The following is a 17,741-nucleotide window of genomic DNA, read 5'->3' as shown; positions in this document are numbered from 1 at the left end:
TGGTACTTTCAATTCTGCTCCAGCGTCACTCATTCTACCTGCTCCCCTCTAGGATCCTACTTCATGCCCCGACGATAGTTGTCGACGTTGACTGGCCTGGAGGTTGTGGAGGTCGCATAGAGCAATCCTTTAGAAGAGACAGCAAGAGAGGAAGAGAGGAAGAGAGAGAGAAAGCGAGAGAGAAACAGAGAAAGAGGGAGAGAGGGAAAGAAAGAGAGAAAAATAGAAAGAAAGAGAGCGCCAGTTGACGTTTTTGTTAATCGGATTACAAGATACAACACGATCAAAACCAAAAGCGAGCTATCCAACCTTTCGTAACAGAACGAGCACCCTCCGCAATATGGACGGCCATGACCTCCAGGATGCTGCGGGCAATGATCTCCGGAAACCCCACCAAAAATCTCCCTTAATTTCGCCCATTCCGTCAGCCGATGCTCAACCTCCAACCCTACGTCGTGTCGGTGACAGCCCCTCTATAATGAGCCCTTCCTCCACACCTCTTGGCCTTATCAATGCCGCCCGGAAGCCACCTACTGTTCCTCCTACCTCTACCACACGGTCCAGCGGCTTGAATCAGGATATCCAGGCCAAAATGAAGGCCTTTTCACTTTCCAGACAAGGTGCTCGTCCAGGACTGAGCCCGCAATCATCTTCAACCGCCAATCCTGGTACCGGAAACCCTACAGTGACTTCTGCGGCCCAGGGCGGCCCGTTTGTCGGTGGTATTCCTCCCACCGGTGGCCGAGGCACTCCTCAGGTAGTTGGTGGCCCTATTCCACCGGGAATCGGCAGATTACCGTCACAGACATCCCCTGGATGGACGCCGCATCCACCTAGTCCAAATCCAAATAGCCCAATACAACCAAAGATGGGTGGTTTGGCTGCGAAAAGAGGATTAACCCGTGGAATGAAGTTATCCGATGCTTCGGGCCCTCGAATGGACAAACCCACGCCGGCGAAACCGGGAAGTCTCCCCGGTGCGAACGATGCCTCGCGGTGCGCCGGAGGAGCCCCAGAGACGCAGTTCAGCAGGTACTCAGAGTTTGTGGATACGAAAACGGGTACTCTGAATTTTAGGAACAAGGCGATTATACATAGCGGTGGCATAGACTTTACCTCGGGAAGCAGTTTCAACATATCTCTAGACGAGGTCGATACGCTTGATGAACTGGGAAAAGGGAACTACGGCACCGTCTATAAGGTTCGCCACTGTCGTCCGCATCTGCGAAGACCTGGCGTGGGACTGCGGGGTACCGTATCCAGGCAAACCGTGGCCCAATCCACTTCTACACCAGCCTCTAGCAGTCCCAATTCTAAGAATACCTCCAACGTTATCATGGCCATGAAGGAGATCCGCCTCGAATTGGATGAGGCAAAATTTACCGCTATTATAATGGAGCTTGACATCCTTCACCGCTGTGTATCGCCGTTTATCATTGATTTCTACGGTGCTTTTTTTCAGGAAGGTGCAGTGTACATTTGTGTGGAATACATGGATGGTGGGTCTGTGGAGAAAGTGTACGGCGATGGGATCCCCGAGAATATACTCCGGAAAATCACCCTGTCTACTATCATGGGCTTGAAGTCATTGAAAGATGAACACAATATCATCCACCGAGATGTCAAGCCGACTAACATTTTGAAGCTCCAATGTGGTGGAATTCATTTGTGACTTTGGTGTTAGTGGGAACCTGGTGGCGAGTATCGCGAAGACAAACATCGGCTGCCAGAGTTATATGGCTCCCGAACGGATTGCAGGAGGTGGCGGCACCGCAGGCGGTGGAACCTACAGTGTGCAGAGTGATATATGGAGTTTGGGCCTGACCGTGGTTGAATGTGCTATGGGCCGCTATCCATATCCCCCTGAAACATTCAATAACATATTCAGCCAGTTGAACGTAAGTACCGTAAACGAAGCTGTCCCAAATCATCAACCACAAAATAGCGTTTATTTTATTTTATTTTTCCCCTCTTTTTGATGCCAACTTTTGAGAACAGGCCATCGTCCACGGCGACCCTCCCAAGCTCCCTGAACACGGCTACTCGCCTGAAGCCAAAGATTTCGTCCAGAGATGTCTGAACAAAGACGCGTCCCACCGACCCACATACTCCATGCTCCTTCGCGACCCTTGGCTATCCTGCCTCATGAAGCCGCCTGAGGACAATCCGCCAACCAAGGACGAGGAAGAATACAAGGCAGGCATCGACAACGACAACGACAACGACAATGTCGACGATAAAGACGCAACTACCAACAACAAAAAGCCACCGCCGTCTTCTCTTATTGAAACAGCCGATGAGGAAGTCGCCACATGGGTTTTGGACGCGCTGGACCGTCGTGCAAGAGGCGTCATGGGAAATCAGCACCGGCCGGCGTTGCATGCTGTGGCGCTTGATGCTGTGCCGGGGACCCCGATGTTGGACGGCCCGTCATCGTTGCCATCGAAATGAGGAGTGGAGAGGAAAGGGGATGGATGATTTGTGGGGATTGGTGGGGATTGGAATACACGATTTTGTGGTGGGAGCCAATTAAGGGTTCCTAAAAGAGTTTTGGATGTATGGGAGTGGAAATGGGAATTGTGGATGTGAGTAAAAAGAGATGGATTGACGGTATATACATTTTCCCGCGGCGAGAGAAGGGGGACGGATGAGGGTTACGGTCTATTGCGCAGGAGTAGAGGAAGCCCAGAACAAACAAATGGAGAGGTGGGCAGGCGGACAAATCGTACTGATCAGTCGAGCTGAGGAGACGAAAATATGGAACGAAACGAGATTCAAGAATGAAATTGAAACTGCGCTGGCGCGGGATGGGTGGTGGATTTCCTTTTTTTATTGTCTCCTCCTCTCTCTTTTTCTCTTCCTCCCTCCCCCTCTCGTCCTCCCTCTCTCGTCTGTAGTTTTGTCTTGTGAGTGGATTAAGGTAGGAAGTTTAGGTTATACCGTTCTTCTCTTTTTATTTCATATGTTTCCCCTTTCATCTTTAGCCAAAGGTGGTGGATTTTTTGCTCTACTTTTTTCTTTTTTCTTGTTTCCCCCACTGTCCAAAAGGGGTTACTTGTTCCCGTTACCTCTCATTGTCGTTCTCATCAAGGACACCCTTGTTTGGCATCCCAATGGTTCATATATATAATCTGTCCTATATTTTCCTTCCCCAAGCAACATACATACACACATCTAGATATACGCCTGTGTGTATCCATCATATATACGTATATTATATCTAATTTTCTACTCTCTAATATTTCTTCGTTCGACTTCTTCCTCTTCTTCTACCAACACCTTCTCTTCTGATGGGTGGATATGTGTCAGTATTGACTCTTTATTTCATTATCGCCTCTGCGCTTTTCATTTTCCATTCACCTCTGGGCAGTTCGTCCTGACTAATATCTCTGCGTGGGAGTTGTATTCTATTCATGGCTGCATGTGTTTCCATATGCATAGTTCGTTTGTGAACGCGCTGAGAGGACTTGATAAATTGGGTTGCATGCGGGAGTGATTGGTGGAGGTGCAATGGGCTACTTTTTTCTAGAAGGATATAATATATATATATATGTATGTATATATTAAGTTATAGTATAATATAATGTAATATAATATAAATCCACTCTTCCCAATAGCAATATTATTTTCTATACTTTACTATTCTGGAGGTCGAAGGAAGTATATACTTGTCAGACTTGGCGCATTTGTCATCGACTTGCGCCGAGGCTGAGGGCTGACTAAGGACCGGATTAGTAATCGATCGGCTCCATGAGTTCGTTTTCATCTTGAAATAATTGGATAATTGATAACTAATTGCGCAGGATTGGGGAGCGAGAAGAAGCGAGTAGCAAGGAGACTAGGCTCACTAGAGAATTGACTGGTTGACACATTCCTTGATTGGGCAATTGACTGGGAACTTTGCAATTCTTTACCGCTTGACTTTATACATCCCCACCCGTGTCGCCAACCAGGTTGCATCCCGCCTTTTTGTCCCTCCGTTTGCATTTCCGTTGTTATATATAGTTTATATACTAGGGAATGCCCCTCCTACGCCCCTCTCTCTGCTCTTGTTCCTTTTCCTCTTCTTCTTATCCTTCTTGTGTTGCTTCCACTTTTATACGACCCAAGTTCGGATATCCCAGAATCCCTACAAACTCAAAAACAAAACCATATCACACCCTCCGCTGGCACCCCACCACACGCTTGAAGCTGGCCTCTACTACCAACACCACGCACACAAATACCCCATCCCATTTGCGCCTGCATTCTCTCGCGCGGCAATTCTCCTCCTCATCCGCCTCTTCCGATTCCGTCGCGCCCGCCGATAAACCCTCATCTGCAACTATGGCACCCACAGAAGTGCACGAGTACGATTACATAGTTATTGGCGGCGGCAGCGGCGGCAGCGGCGCTGCTAGGAGAGCGTCGGGTTGGTATAAAGCAAAGACACTTATTATTGAGAATGGGAGGTCTGGCGGGTGCTGTGTGAATGTCGGGTACGTTATCAATATCAACATCTGGATGCCTTGTGCTCGTGAGAATGAAGTTTTTAGTTCGGGCTATAATAACTATATATATATACAACGTACCAATGCAGCTGCGTACCCAAAAAGATGACCTGGAACTTTTCCTCCATTGCCGAAACCCTGCGCGACGGCGTGCATTACGGCTATGACATCCCCCAGAACATCCCCTTCGACTTCTCCGTCTTCAAACGCAAGCGCGACGCCGTCATCGAGCGCCTCAACGGCGTGTACGAGCGCAACTGGAACCGCGAGGGAATCGACCTCGTTCATGGCACCGCCCGCTTCCTTAGCAAGAAGGAGATCGAAGTTGAGTTGCAGGACGGCAACGGGAAAAAAGTCCGGTACACGGCCCCGAAGATTTTGATTGCTACCGGTGGTTACCCGCTTATCCCCGACGACACCTCCGGTGCGCACCACGGTATCACTAGTGACGGGTTTTTCGACATCGAGGTCCTCCCACCCAAGATCGCGGTGGTTGGTGCGGGATATATCGCTGTCGAGCTGGCAGGTGTGATGCAGTCCATTGGCGTCGAGACCCACATGTTTATCCGTGGCCAGACGTTCTTGCGCAAATTCGACCCGATGATCCAAACTACGATGACCAAACGGTATGAGGATATGGGCGTGAAGATCCACAAGGGATTCAAGAAATTTGAGGCGGTGGAGCTCCTCAGTGCTGGAAAGGGGGCGGAGAAGAGGCTGAAGATCACTAACAGTGACGGGGAGGTGTTTGAGTTTAACGAACTGCTGTGGGCGATTGGGAGAGCTCCAGCTATTCAGGATCTGACACTGGAGAACGCTGGAGTCCAGCTTACACCCACCGGCCATATTGCTGTTGATGAGTTTCAAAATACCTCCGTGGACGGGATTTATGCCTTGGGTGACGTGACTGGACAAGCAGAACTGACCCCTGGTGCGTTATATATTTCCGTGACCTGATTTCTCCCCCTTGAGATTGAGAATCTATGAATCTCTTACTGATATGTTCCAAACAAGTCGCCATCGCCGCCGGTCGGCAGCTCGGAAACCGCCTGTTCGGGCCTGCCGAACTCAAATCCTCCAGACTATCCTACGACGTCATCCCTACCGTCGTCTTCTCGCATCCCGAAGTCGGCACGACAGGCCTGACGGAGCCTGAAGCCATCGAGAGGTACGGCAAGGAGAATATCAAGGTCTATCATACGAAATTCTCCGCGATGTTCTACGACGTCATGCCAGCGGAGGAGAAGCAGAAAAACCCGACGGAGATGAAACTTGTCTGCGCGGGCCCTGACGAAAAGATCGTTGGTCTGCATATTCTGGGCCTGGGTGTTGGGGAGATGTTGCAGGGCTTTGGGGTGGCGGTTAAGATGGGGGCGACAAAGAAGGATTTCGATTCTTGTGTGGCCATTCATCCGACGAGCGCTGAGGAGTTGGTGAGTTTTATCCCCCTCTCGTTCCTTTCGCGCTTTTCTTGGAAAGGAAAGTGAATTTCTTTTTTAACCAAAGCCATGCGTGGGTAACTGAAAATCATTTGGTTTAGGTCACGATGCGGTAGATACGAGAAGAAGTTTAGCCCGGACGCATATGTAACCAGTAAATAAATGATATATATATTCGTGAATACAAGTTATGTTTTGATTCATTAAGAGAGAAATCGTCAGTATTCTGGTCATTGACTAGACATACGAGTTATGCATCAAGTCTAAACTGGTGGGGGGAACAGGGGAGGGAAAATCTGTCTCCTGGTGCACAAATCGCTCTCTAGATAGCGGGAACTAAACCCTACACTTCGAAATCAATCACAACTTCGCCGCTCTGGCCCGCTGCTTAACATCCACAGGCGTCCACCAAGGATAAACATCTGGTATATCCTCCTTATTCCCAAAGCTTCCCTTAAACACCGGCGGCCTTTTCTGCAAAAAACTTTTGACCCCTTCTTCATTCTCCCTGCCCCCAAACATCCCATAAATAACCTTGGAATCCAACAAATGCGCCGCCTCCGCATTCCCGGGACCCCGATACATCATCTCCCTCATCAACGTCGATGCCACGATTGATGTATTCTTCGCAATATCCGCCGCAATCTCCAGAGCGCGCGCCACCGTCTCCGCGCCCGTGGGCAGCACCTCGGAAAACAACGCGCCAAATAGAGGGTGTTCGGCTGGGTATGTAGCACCCGTGGCGGCGAGGTGTAGAGCGCGGCTGTATCCGATCAGACGCGGGAGGAAGAACGAGGATGCTGCTTCCATTACCAGGCCCCGGCGCGAGAAGACGAAGCCGATTTTTGAGCCGCGGGTTGCGAGGCGGATTGTTGCGGGGAGCGTCATGGTTATGCCTATGCCGACGGCGGGGCCGTTGAGGGCCATTATTGTTGGTTTGCGGCAGGAGTTGATGGCGAGGGTCACGCGGCCGCCGCTGGAGATAGGATTAGTTAATTCTACTTTTCTTTTCTTTTCTTTTATTCTATTTATTTATTCTATTTATTTTTATTTTTATATTTTTTTCTTCTGTCTTGTGTTGCACATGTTCCAGTACGCTGGCAGGTGAAGGCAAGTATTGGGAAAGGTGGTAAGAATGCCGACAAGAACTGATGTGAAGAACAGAAAGGGAAAAGGAGCACACACCCATCTCTATGTTCCACTCCATCGTCACCAGGATTAATCCTCGACCCATCGCCGGATGAGCTCTTCGGAAACCCGATCTCCAGATCCGCGCCGGCGCAAAACGCCCGCCCCGCTCCCGTCACCACGATGGTTTTGACACGGTCGTCCGCGTCAGCCGTATTGAAGAACGAAATCAACTCCTCTGCCATCGTCCCTGTGAACGCATTGAGCTTATCGGGGCGATTGAGAGTTAGGAGCAGGACGGGAGTGGCCGTCGCGGAGCTAGCGGGTACATGATCGACCTTTACGTGCCGGGTTGGCAGCGCCGAGTAGGATGCAGGGACTTGTATGGACATAATGTTGGGAGGATAACTAACTAGTCGATTTGTTTATGGTAATCAGGCTTATGAGGATCTACATAGTAATGAAACTGTCAGCTCTGCTCAGACTTGCCTAATAAGTCTCCGGCGCTAAGTCTCTGACATGATGTTTCAATCGCGTCAGCTTCCACGAACATGTTATTGTCTATGTAACAAGGTGCATAAACCGAAAAAATAGAGATCCCATACCGTGACTTTGTAAATATATATTATTTGCACTATATTGCCCTGTACAAATAATGGCTCTTGGCCAGTTTATGGAAATCTTCTCGTTCCTCCCGCCATCTGCAAGATGGTTTGACAAAAACACAACCTCGGGACTTTTGGTTTTTCTTTGGATGACTAAACATGCAATAGCCGAAGATTCGGGAAGACATTGCCGGATCTGCCGAGCTATCTTTGAGGCGGATAAGTAGGGCTGAAATAATCATTTTCTCTATTTTGATTGATTTTATACAATAGTGATTGAACAAACAGTGGTATCATCCGTCATCCTCCAGCCTGTACTCTCCAACAATTGCCAATGAATGAATAAACCTCAGCAAGCGCCAGGAATCCTCCTATATAATTCCAACCCCCTACAATGCTAGAGCGCTTCCACCATCGTCTGGCCTTATCATTGGACCCTCTAGTTTTGATTTCCTTCCAAATTTCACCCTGAGCATGGTATGGGTCTGAAACCAGATGCCCAAAATAGAACTGGCGTGGCAGCACTCGAAGACATGTGGGTTGGAGTGATCTGCGTGATGGCCACGAGAGCTTGTTGACGAGCAAGTGCAGCAGTTGACGTGCTTGCTGTACGGAATTCGGATATAGAAATATGAAAAAGCGGTGTCTATGAACAGCTTCTACGTTTTATCGTTGATCGTGATCATCGTCAGTATGGGTAAGTCTTCCTCTGTGGCACAGTCTGCGACCAAGCCAACCAACCTGTCACTCCCCCATTTGTGACACATTGAACGAGTAGCTCCAATCATGCAGGCGAAAAGAGTTATCCCATTCGTTCTATCCGATAGGGTTAGTAGAGAAATTGCGTGAAAAGTGAAAAAAGAAAGGGATAAGCCGGGGTGGATTCAAACCCGGTCCCTCTCTTGTATATTCATTTCAAGACGTACCCAGTCTATCTCTTGGGGAAATTGGATAAAGTTACGAATCGTCATGATTTCCGGGCTAAAAAACATGTCCTCCGGATCAATTAAGCCTATTTCACTAATTGGAATCGGCACAGGGATTGGTGGCGTCTGAGTGTATACCCCGTCATGCGGGTGGAACGTGGGTATTGTTGGTGCTGCAGTTAGGGTTCCGAGTCCTATCTCTTGTAAGTATCATATACATTAAGCCCCCACAGATACAGTGATACATACCAGAATGAGCCCTTGCGTCTAGCGGCGCCATCGCATTCGTCCGCTGTACCGGCGCAATTTCATTCATGATGTTATTTGGTATCGGGAGTATTAATCCCACCTTCTGGAGAATGATATTCAACACCCTACACGCCCTTGCAGCACATTTAGAGGACACGGCGGAAACACTTAATATAGCATACGCAGACTCCAACAAATGCAACATCTCCGACCTTCTCTCCGGTGTCATATTGTCAATGGCAATATCGCCAACACCGCTGACACTCTGCTGATTTAGACGGTCCAGGTACATACAAAGAATCATTGAAGAAAGGAGCGACTCATGCGCTATGAGCGACATTTTCATCCATTTAAATTGATGTAGCATGCCCCCCGGCTGCAACTCTTGATGTAGAACCGCTTGCTGTCGCAGCGTCGTCATTGCTGCCTCAATGCACGTCTGGCGCGAGTACATGTACTGCGGATTGTTCCAGGAGAGGGTGTAATATTTGCGGTGCAGCATACAACGGGCCTTTTGGTACATGAGATCAAGCAATAATCGACGCCTGATTAAGCTTGGTGATTCGGCCACGGCGGGTTCCGTGGGGTTCGCCTCGCTTGTCGTTGGTATGACTCGGCAACTATCCTGCAGAGCCTTGTCCAGCTGCAATATTTTCTCATACGGTGCAAACTCTTTTGTGTTATTCAAATCTACAATCGTGCCAAAGACGATTACCATTGCCCTTTTCACAATTGTGAATGCAAGCAAGGGGTTGGCCACGTCCGGTCCGGAAGGTGGGAGTTCCATAGTGGTTTCATCAATATCTTCATCGCGGATACAACGAGGTAAGTCGGAATCCATCTGCGACGGTTGGATCATTCGAGGCAAACTCGCATCTACCGACGTGAGAAGATCCATGTGAAATAATACTGTCCATGAACGTCTTCGCATCTCGCCTTCCAAAATGGACAGTCCGGGATGGTGTCGAGCGTCACGATGGTACCCTTTACGCATAGAAATGCGAAGAACTACCCCAAAGAGAAGCCAGCAGGGTAATTGCATATCTGGGGTTCGCGTATACTCTGTGAAGAAATATAGTATCAGAGCTTCGACCGCATGGGGCGGACCAGTGGCATAGTTTCCAGCGAACAAGCAGTGAACGGCCAATTGGCGATATTGATCCATTTGCTGGTCGGGGTCTAGGAGCGATTCTGGCATTTGTTCTCCAGAGTGGGTGACGATGCGAATAGAGCTGCACATCATACTAAAGAGCTTGCTAACCCATATTATCGGCGCAGACCAGGGATCCTCCCAGAATAGATCATACTGCAGACAGGTCAGCCGCCCTAGCAACCAAACAAGTTACGGCCAGCGGGAGGAGGAAAGAATAAAGATAGGTACCTCTTTTCGAAAGCTTGGACGATGGATGACAACTATTTCGTCATTCAGATGTATAAGCACTACTGATGAATAGAAATTGTGTGTCTGGGAGAAAAGGAAACTCGCACCTAACGGTTGATCATTGGAATTGAAGTATCGAGTTATTAAAAAGTCGACGAGCGGCCTCGGGGGAACGCGGTCAAGTATTTCCATCTGGGTCAGCCTCCCACAACGACCACTGAGTAGGTCTGTTTCGCAGTGGCCAGCCTCAGGCGTCGTCTCGGAGACATCTACTTCGCCTTGATCTGCGAAGTAACCCTTCAATTCGCCAATCTGGAAGATGTCACGAGCAAAGGGTACGAGTCAGTATATCACACAGAGAGTTCATCAACGAAAGCAAAATGGTCATGAATTCGGCAAATAAATTTCTTGAGATAGAATGGGCGGTTGTTATAGACTTAAATGAAAGTAAACGCGTACATCAGCCAAAATCGAATTCCAATGACCACTTTCAAAATATCCCGAATCACCACCACTCGGTAGGCTCAAATTCTGTATCGGCTCTGCAGATCCACCAATGGGCATGGCCGGATCATCGCTACTTCCAGGGCCCGTAGAACCAGAGGGGTCATTTCCGAAGTGATATCCAACACGGTGACCGCGGACCTCTCCATCGGACCGAGATTCTGGCGTGCTCCGCGATTGGGAAGATGCCGGAGATTTCTCTTGCACCAACGATAGAACTATCTCCTCTAGGTGTTGAACACGACTTTGCATGGTAGCTTTGTCTACAGGCCGACGGATCCCCCTAGTCTGACCAGGTGGCGGGGGGTTTGCGTAAACACAGGTTGCCCCTCGGCCGCGGGTCGAACAGTTCTCGCATGGCAGGTTGCGGTCGCACTTTAGTCTTGCGTCTCCTGGTTAGCCTGGCGTATTGAGCGAAATATAAAGGGATTTTCATTGATTCATCTTGTTTTCCAACGCACTTCTTCTGGCGGCACGTCGTGCAGGAGAGCTGGGGTCGTTCTCGTCTTCTTTGGGGAGGTTTTCGGGGAGGGACGTCATCCTGAGAAAGCGCCGCTGTTGCGGAAGGGTTTAAATTAATCATTATCGTAGATGGAACAGCGGATAAGGGAAGTCATTAAGCACATCCATCAGTTGGCTACATAAGCCCCCAGATGATGGTGGCCTAACCCCGTTATATAGAACGGCCACTTTTAGCCGCGGTTGAAAGCAGTGTTGTCTTCTTCGCTGTGATGCGGAGGGCAATTTGAACCCGTACACAGGGTTCATTCCCGTTTCTTAGCCCTGACACCTTGGCAGAAAAAGCAACTCATGGCCAAGTAAACCGGATGTTGGCTAGGCAGCCAGTGGGCAGCTAGAGCGAATGAAAGATGAAACTCTGGAAAAGTCGCCGGCCCTCGACCTGTTGAATGGTGGGAATTCCCATCAAGGGAGGGTTTCATCTGTGACATCAAACCGAGAGCCGAAAAAAAAAGGGAAATGCAGGTTGAAACTCGGTTCAGAATCATGGACAAGAAGGATTGATTTTTTCCAAGAAAGAAGAAAAAAGCTAGCACCAGCTCCCAATCTTTTTGATTTGTGGGATTTCTGATCAATGAGGTGCAAGTCTTCGCTGGAGACTGGCTCTTTGTGCTAGATATCTCGAATAGCATAACCCATTCTCATTATGTTTCCCCAAAAAAAACGTGAAAAGATTCTCAAATCCCTACAAGGTTTCTAAAATTAATGCATTTGGTGAGAATCAGCCGAGGCAGGACTTTTCTTAGTATGATTTAGTTGCGCTCAGTCCTGCCGGGGTAGACAAACTCTAACTAGGGATAGCTAGTTAAGCTAGGGGTGGTGATTGATGCCGAAGAAACATCGTCATCGGTACAACTCAGGGTTGCGGGTGTTGCCAATTTGAATGCGAAAACTGAAAGTACTAAGAGAGGAAATGGAACGAAATCAGTCGGGTCATTGAGCATATTCATGTCGATTACAGCCGCAATTTCCCGGAGCATAATGAAATACGGAGTAGATCCTGGGTTCCCACAGCCATACAAACAAATAGAATTAACCAGTTACAACTGCGGTTCGGTCGCGTTCCCAATCTCTCTTCAGATCCACTAGCTGAGCAACCCAGATGTCCGCAATGCTAGCGGCAGATTGCTGCTTCTCTGAGGCCCGTCTCAACTTTGACACGGCCTCGTTGCTGTAAGTTTTCGGCCTTCGGCCTTTAAAGCTGAACGGGGGAAACGATAATGATACTTCCAAGGTACATATGATATTCGCAAAAAACAGCGCTATCGAAGGATCCCCTTCATCCCGAGAGTAGTGAGATCCGCACAATGGAGATTCTTCTACAGCGCGGGAAACGATTTCATCAATCGGCTGCAAGCGGGCTCGAAACGAATTTAGAAGTTCTCGTGCGTAACTGATCTGATTAACTTGTTTGCTGACCACAAGTTCAAACGCGGCTTCGGCCTGCCTATACCGGGACTCCGGGATGGCCTGTTCTGAGGCCGAGCGTTGGCGAAAAGGTATATTTAGTGCAGCCTTGATTCTACCGCCAAGGCTATCAAATTCGTTCATGGCAGAATGAGCTAACATCCTCCTTATCTGCGCAAGTTCCCTGTCTATATTGTCAAAGGCAACGGATCCATGGGCCATGCAGAGGGAGTCGATCAATTCTCTGGCCTGTCGCATTACAACCAAAGTGTGGTTGCATTCGAATTCTAGTTCATGCTTTGAACCCAGGTCTTCTGTCGTTAATAAATCACAAAGTTCAACGACTTCCGATTCGCCGTCCTTCAGGAGTGTGGGAAGCAGCGAAGCAGCTTCGGTCGACGGGTTGAGCACTTGCCCAAGTCTGGCACGAGAGTCTAAAATAAACTGATAACGGCGGGGTGATTTCGAGGGGCTAAATGCCTCTGACCCTGATTGTCCTGATTGTAATGCAAATGTGCTCTCTGTCACAACGGGGGAAAATGATATCTTCACCAAGTATAACGAGAGGAGTAGGAATACCCCAACCAATAAGGGATTTCTATAATATCTCCGGTTCTCTTTGAGGTGTGAGGGGGGCCTTTTGCCCGGGATTTCGTCACATCTCTTTTCATTATCGCCAGTAGATTCCGAAGGCACTTGGTTGGGTGCGCTCCCCGGTACCGTTCCCCGCGGGCGCTGATGACTAGACGCATCAGTGGATGAACGGGGGACGAACCACGAGCTATCTGGAGTAAAACCCTCGTGTAGAGAGGGCATAATGAGCTCTGGGCCTGGTATTGATACCATAGAAAGATCCTGGGAGAAATGGGCCGGTTGCATTTGGCTACTGCGCGCGGATGCAGCGTGATCTGGTCTAGTTGATGGATTGGACGATGGAAAATCCAATTCAGGATAGCTTTCATCATCAGAATCAATACAGGTTAACTGATCTGCGTCTTCTAGAGACCAGCTCGCCCACGATTCTCCCAGGCAGCGGGATGTCTGAGGCTGGCTCGAGGATGCCATCTTGGCGGGGTAGATAGCAAGGAGTATCCAGTCTCCAGATAGGGAACGGACAAAGCTAGTGAGATTAAGGAGAACTGAATCCGAGTATTGCGGGGGCCGGGGAGGAATCTGGTACTCTTTATAGATAGTTATGCTGTATTTTTGGAGAGTTGATGCCTACGTATTAACTAACCGTTGTAGATGGGTGGCAGCCTGGATTCGATAAGCAAAGTAGGAAATAAACGTGCTCTCATCAGTTGTGCTTCGCAAATACCATATATCTCCGGGATGGGAAAAGGAAGTAAACTGCTTCAACAATGCGCTGGTAATCCGTCGGACCGTTGGTGGGATTGAGTTGGACGTTTGAAGTTGTTGGTTGGGGAACACGCGATGTTCGCGTTCGTCAGGCAACTCCGCAGAATTTTTTTGATTATTTCGAACCACCCAACATGTCCTCATAGCGAACGGACGCCGCGACATTCCACCACACATGAGGCCGCCCAACATCTTTCCAGGGCGATGGCGCTTTGTTCCCATCAATTCCGCAACTAGTATCCGACCTCAGTGGATACAGAAATACCGTTATTATCCCGCTAGCCTCGCCGGGAGCAGAAACTGCTCATGCACTGCGTCACAGCTATCGCAGACCAACGCTGGCCAGCTCCTCAGAAACAACAACAACAACGACAATGACAACAAAAGCGATGCACCTCATCATGGCACCTATTCGCAGACACATACCCTTCCCCCAGCAGACCACAGAGTAGTAGGGACGGAGCAAGAGCTCTTCGTCACCTCCCAATACAGCCCGGGATCACCACTATTTCTCCCCAACGGAACCCATATCCTCAACAAACTAACTTCCTTCCTTCGAGCACAGTACACGCAATACGGCTTCCTCGAGGTCCTGACGCCGAGCATCTATAAAAAGTCTCTGTGGAAAGTCTCCGGCCACTGGCAAAACTACAAGGATGACATGTATGAGGTACGGGGGCGGAACGCAACGGGCGAACAAACGGCGGAAACGCAGATTGGCGAGGACGAATCATACGGCCTTAAGCCCATGAATTGCCCCGGCCACTGTTTGCTCTTTAAATCGCAGAATCACTCCTATCGCGAGTTGCCGCTCCGCTATGCGGATTTCAGCCCTCTGCACCGCAATGAGATCTCCGGCTCGTTGAGCGGACTTACCCGCGTCCGCCGCTTCCATCAGGATGACGGCCATATCTTCTGCAGGCCGCAGCAGATTGGCAGTGAGATTGAGTCCGCGTTGAAGTTTACTGATACTGTGATGAGGACGTTTGGATTTGAGAATTACCGTCTCGTTCTATCTACGCGACCGGAGAAGGATTTCATTGGCAGTGTTGAGCTGTGGGATAGTGCGGAGCGGCAGCTAAGGGATGCTTTGGAGAAAAGCGGCCGGTCATGGGAACTCAATCACGGGGATGGTGCATTCTACGGGCCGAAGATTGACATGCAGATCCAGGATTCGGATGGCAAGTTCCATCAGCTCTCCACTATTCAGCTGGATATGAACCTGCCACAGAGATTCGAACTAGAGTACGCTGTTCCAGAGGGTGAGGAGGACTACAATCCGGAAACCCCGGGGAAAGCAGTGCCGGTCTTGATCCATCGGGCCATCTTCGGCTCCCTCGAAAGATTCTTCGCGCTTCTCATTGAGAACTATAATGGCCGATGGCCGTTCTGGCTCTCCCCTCGCCAGGGAATCATCCTGACCGTTTCGCAGGATGAGAAACTCCTACAAGCAGCGGATGATGCGGCGGCAAAAATGTCCGGCTATCAGCGGGTCCTCAGCAGCAGTGGGGATGCCAACTCAACTACAGGGCCTCCAAAACCACTATCACCAGCGCGGACAACATTTCGTATTGATCTAGATACCTCTGCCAGATCTCTCGGGAAAAAGATCCGCGAAGCCAAGAAAATGAAATATAATCTGATTTTCGTCCTAGGGGAGAAGAATCTAGTGGATGGGAGTGTCGATGTTGATCTTGGCGGGCAGATGATGATGACGCTCGGGAAGGGAGGGGTGAATTCTGGGGCGACCAGCCATCTTCATCTTCTTGACGACACGCCTTGCTGGGACTTCACAGGAGTTCCGGATTTACATGGTGGAGTTAATGCCGTGGCGAACGCGATGAAGATGAAGATGAAAGTGGATGATGTGTATAATTGGTTATTGCGCCTGGAAACGACATTCCATTGAGCCTGTGGCTTGGACTCTTTTGATTTATCTATATATATATATTTTTATATCTGTACTATATACATTTCCTTTGGCGGCATTTTCCTCCCCACAGCATGTGCGCAGGCACATAGCCTCCGGATTGGTGTGCCAGGGACGTTGCTCATAATAAGAGAACCAAGTATCCTTCCTCCCCCGTACCATGTTCTGTGAGAGGTGTAAAGCTTGCTTGATTCAAAGGTTGCTAGGTACGTGGGAAGTTATAGTTATGGTGGAAGGATTACTAAGCCAGGCCGTTTGGTCCGACATGTTCTATGCCAGCGCTACTCTGAGCCATGATGAAGCAAGTGTTGGAGGGATTGGATTGGGTGATTCGTACCCTCTATACCACCACGGCGCTTGTGGTGATTGAGCTCTTTTGCCCGAGTGGCCTAATAGCAAGCGCCTCTGACTATTCTCGAGTCGCCTTGAAGCATCCATCGTCTAGGGGTGCCATTGGGCATCCAGCCGAACGTGGGATTCAACAAGCCAAACCTGGCTTTACAGCTCATTTGGAAACGGAACCTTTAGACATTGATTCCAACATTACAACTACACAACCCTTGATTAAAACTGCATACACCAGTCACTTTCCCTCCCTCCCGATTCGGCTTCATCCATTTAACCCCGATTCCTAGCTGCCCCGCAGCGACGGGTGCATAGTGGCATTTTCGAGAACTACTTTTTGAACAGCTGTTTAAAAGAGAAAGAAAGAATGAATGAATGAAAAAAAAAAAAAACTCAACGCCCAATCTTCTAGCACCAACCCCTGACGGAGATTTACAGGGAATAAGACGCTTTGAAACGGTCGCCACGGATGTGTCCTAGCCCTTCTCCCAAAGCATGGCAACTGGGTAGCTGGGACCTTAAACCTTGTTGGAATTTTTGCATAGTAGATAGTCGTCGACCACTGGCTCAACTTATCGGGCCGACCCACGGTCACTAAGCTCAGCATTCCCAGTCATCGGTGAGCTGGTTGCGGATGGGGTTTCGGCCTTAGTGACTTCCCGCCCGGTCGCAGCCCATTCGTCGCATTCGCATGCAAGATATCAGAACACTACACCGCGATATTTGTTTCAAATCTGCGGGACCAGTCACGGCCAAATGCTGGTTGCAAACCCCCTGCCGCGCGCACCTCTCGCAGCTGAATTGCAATTTCGGCAACTGACGTTCTCTGCAGCTGGGGGGATGGCGGAAGGATTCAATTTCTGCTGATTTCGCTAGTGGTCTTACGGCCGTAGCAGGGTCTTGGATATCAGTTTCTTTCCAAGTTGATTGTACAGATGTAATTTGTATGGTTTATCGGCTCAGTCGTGGTTAGTTAACTGTGCCAGGACAAGAAGAACTATGTTAAGGATTTCGACGGTTATTAAACGTTGCCAAAGTCAAGAGAGGTATTTAGATAGTGTCTCTGTAATTGTAGTTATTGTACTAGTACGTCCATGTTCTGCGGCCATTTTGCCAACTCTTCACGGAGTATACAACAGGGGCGGCTGGAATTCTGTCCAAAACCGTGATAAGAGTGCCAGTGTCTGGAAAAATCTGGCTATATCTGATTCTAGGCGCCCGCTACATCTCCATACATCTCCATTCCAAATCGAGTTGCTACAATCGGCTAGCTACCCATGAGACTCAATCCCTAATCTGTCAAAAACTCCATACATGCGAATATCAGCAACAATTGCTTTTCCCCATCTGAATGGTTGTATACTCCTTGACTGACAGGTATCTGAACCAACCCTCTGCCCCTCCACTGCTGAGAAAGTCCATGCACTGCACGGGTTTGCTTCGGAACGGGGTAGATCAA

The 17,741-nt window shown here is 49.2% G+C and overlaps 7 protein-coding genes across 7 annotated transcripts; 4 read left to right on the top strand and 3 right to left on the bottom strand.

Annotated features, from left to right (window-relative positions):
* Positions 1–340: 340 nt before the first annotated feature.
* HCBG_01314 (dual specificity mitogen-activated protein kinase dSOR1) lies at positions 341–2,961 on the top strand (the record flags this gene model as incomplete). Its single annotated transcript, XM_045428364.1, has 3 exons — positions 341–1,584; positions 1,646–1,898; positions 1,999–2,961. The coding sequence occupies 3 exons, from the start codon at positions 341–343 to the stop codon at positions 2,449–2,451; spliced, it is 1,950 nt and encodes a 649-aa protein (XP_045290150.1).
* A 1,063-nt stretch (positions 2,962–4,024) lies between these two features.
* On the top strand, positions 4,025–6,131 carry HCBG_01313 (glutathione reductase; the record flags this gene model as incomplete). The annotated part of the gene is made up of 4 exons (XM_045428363.1): positions 4,025–4,478; positions 4,580–5,421; positions 5,505–5,923; positions 6,031–6,131. The coding sequence occupies 4 exons, from the start codon at positions 4,327–4,329 to the stop codon at positions 6,043–6,045; spliced, it is 1,428 nt and encodes a 475-aa protein (XP_045290149.1).
* A 158-nt stretch (positions 6,132–6,289) lies between these two features.
* HCBG_01312 (enoyl-CoA hydratase/isomerase) lies at positions 6,290–7,449 on the bottom strand (the record flags this gene model as incomplete). The annotated part of the gene is made up of 2 exons (XM_045428362.1): positions 6,290–6,905; positions 7,115–7,449. 2 exons carry the CDS (start codon positions 7,447–7,449, stop codon positions 6,290–6,292), a joined length of 951 nt encoding a protein of 316 aa, XP_045290148.1.
* Positions 7,450–8,406: 957 nt separating this feature from the next.
* On the bottom strand, positions 8,407–11,262 carry HCBG_01311 (uncharacterized protein; the record flags this gene model as incomplete). Its single annotated transcript, XM_045428361.1, has 8 exons — positions 8,407–8,478; positions 8,589–8,782; positions 8,838–8,962; positions 9,020–10,143; positions 10,219–10,250; positions 10,326–10,530; positions 10,678–11,114; positions 11,184–11,262. The coding sequence occupies 8 exons, from the start codon at positions 11,260–11,262 to the stop codon at positions 8,407–8,409; spliced, it is 2,268 nt and encodes a 755-aa protein (XP_045290147.1).
* Positions 11,263–11,925: 663 nt separating this feature from the next.
* On the bottom strand, positions 11,926–13,713 carry HCBG_01310 (uncharacterized protein; the record flags this gene model as incomplete). Its single annotated transcript, XM_045428360.1, has 1 exon — positions 11,926–13,713. One exon carries the CDS (start codon positions 13,711–13,713, stop codon positions 12,274–12,276), a length of 1,440 nt encoding a protein of 479 aa, XP_045290146.1.
* Positions 13,714–14,162: 449 nt separating this feature from the next.
* HCBG_01309 (threonyl-tRNA synthetase) lies at positions 14,163–16,093 on the top strand (the record flags this gene model as incomplete). Its single annotated transcript, XM_045428359.1, has 1 exon — positions 14,163–16,093. The coding sequence occupies one exon, from the start codon at positions 14,183–14,185 to the stop codon at positions 15,914–15,916; it is 1,734 nt and encodes a 577-aa protein (XP_045290145.1).
* Positions 16,094–16,233: 140 nt separating this feature from the next.
* HCBG_01308 (uncharacterized protein) lies at positions 16,234–16,572 on the top strand (the record flags this gene model as incomplete). The annotated part of the gene is made up of 1 exon (XM_045428358.1): positions 16,234–16,572. The coding sequence occupies one exon, from the start codon at positions 16,234–16,236 to the stop codon at positions 16,570–16,572; it is 339 nt and encodes a 112-aa protein (XP_045290144.1).
* Positions 16,573–17,741: the final 1,169 nt, after the last annotated feature.

Source organism: Histoplasma capsulatum (genome assembly GCF_000150115.1).
Source record: "Histoplasma capsulatum G186AR genomic scaffold supercont2.2, whole genome shotgun sequence".
Classification (NCBI taxonomy): Eukaryota; Fungi; Ascomycota; class Eurotiomycetes; order Onygenales; family Ajellomycetaceae; genus Histoplasma; species Histoplasma capsulatum.
This window is presented reverse-complemented; position numbering and strand designations above follow the sequence as displayed.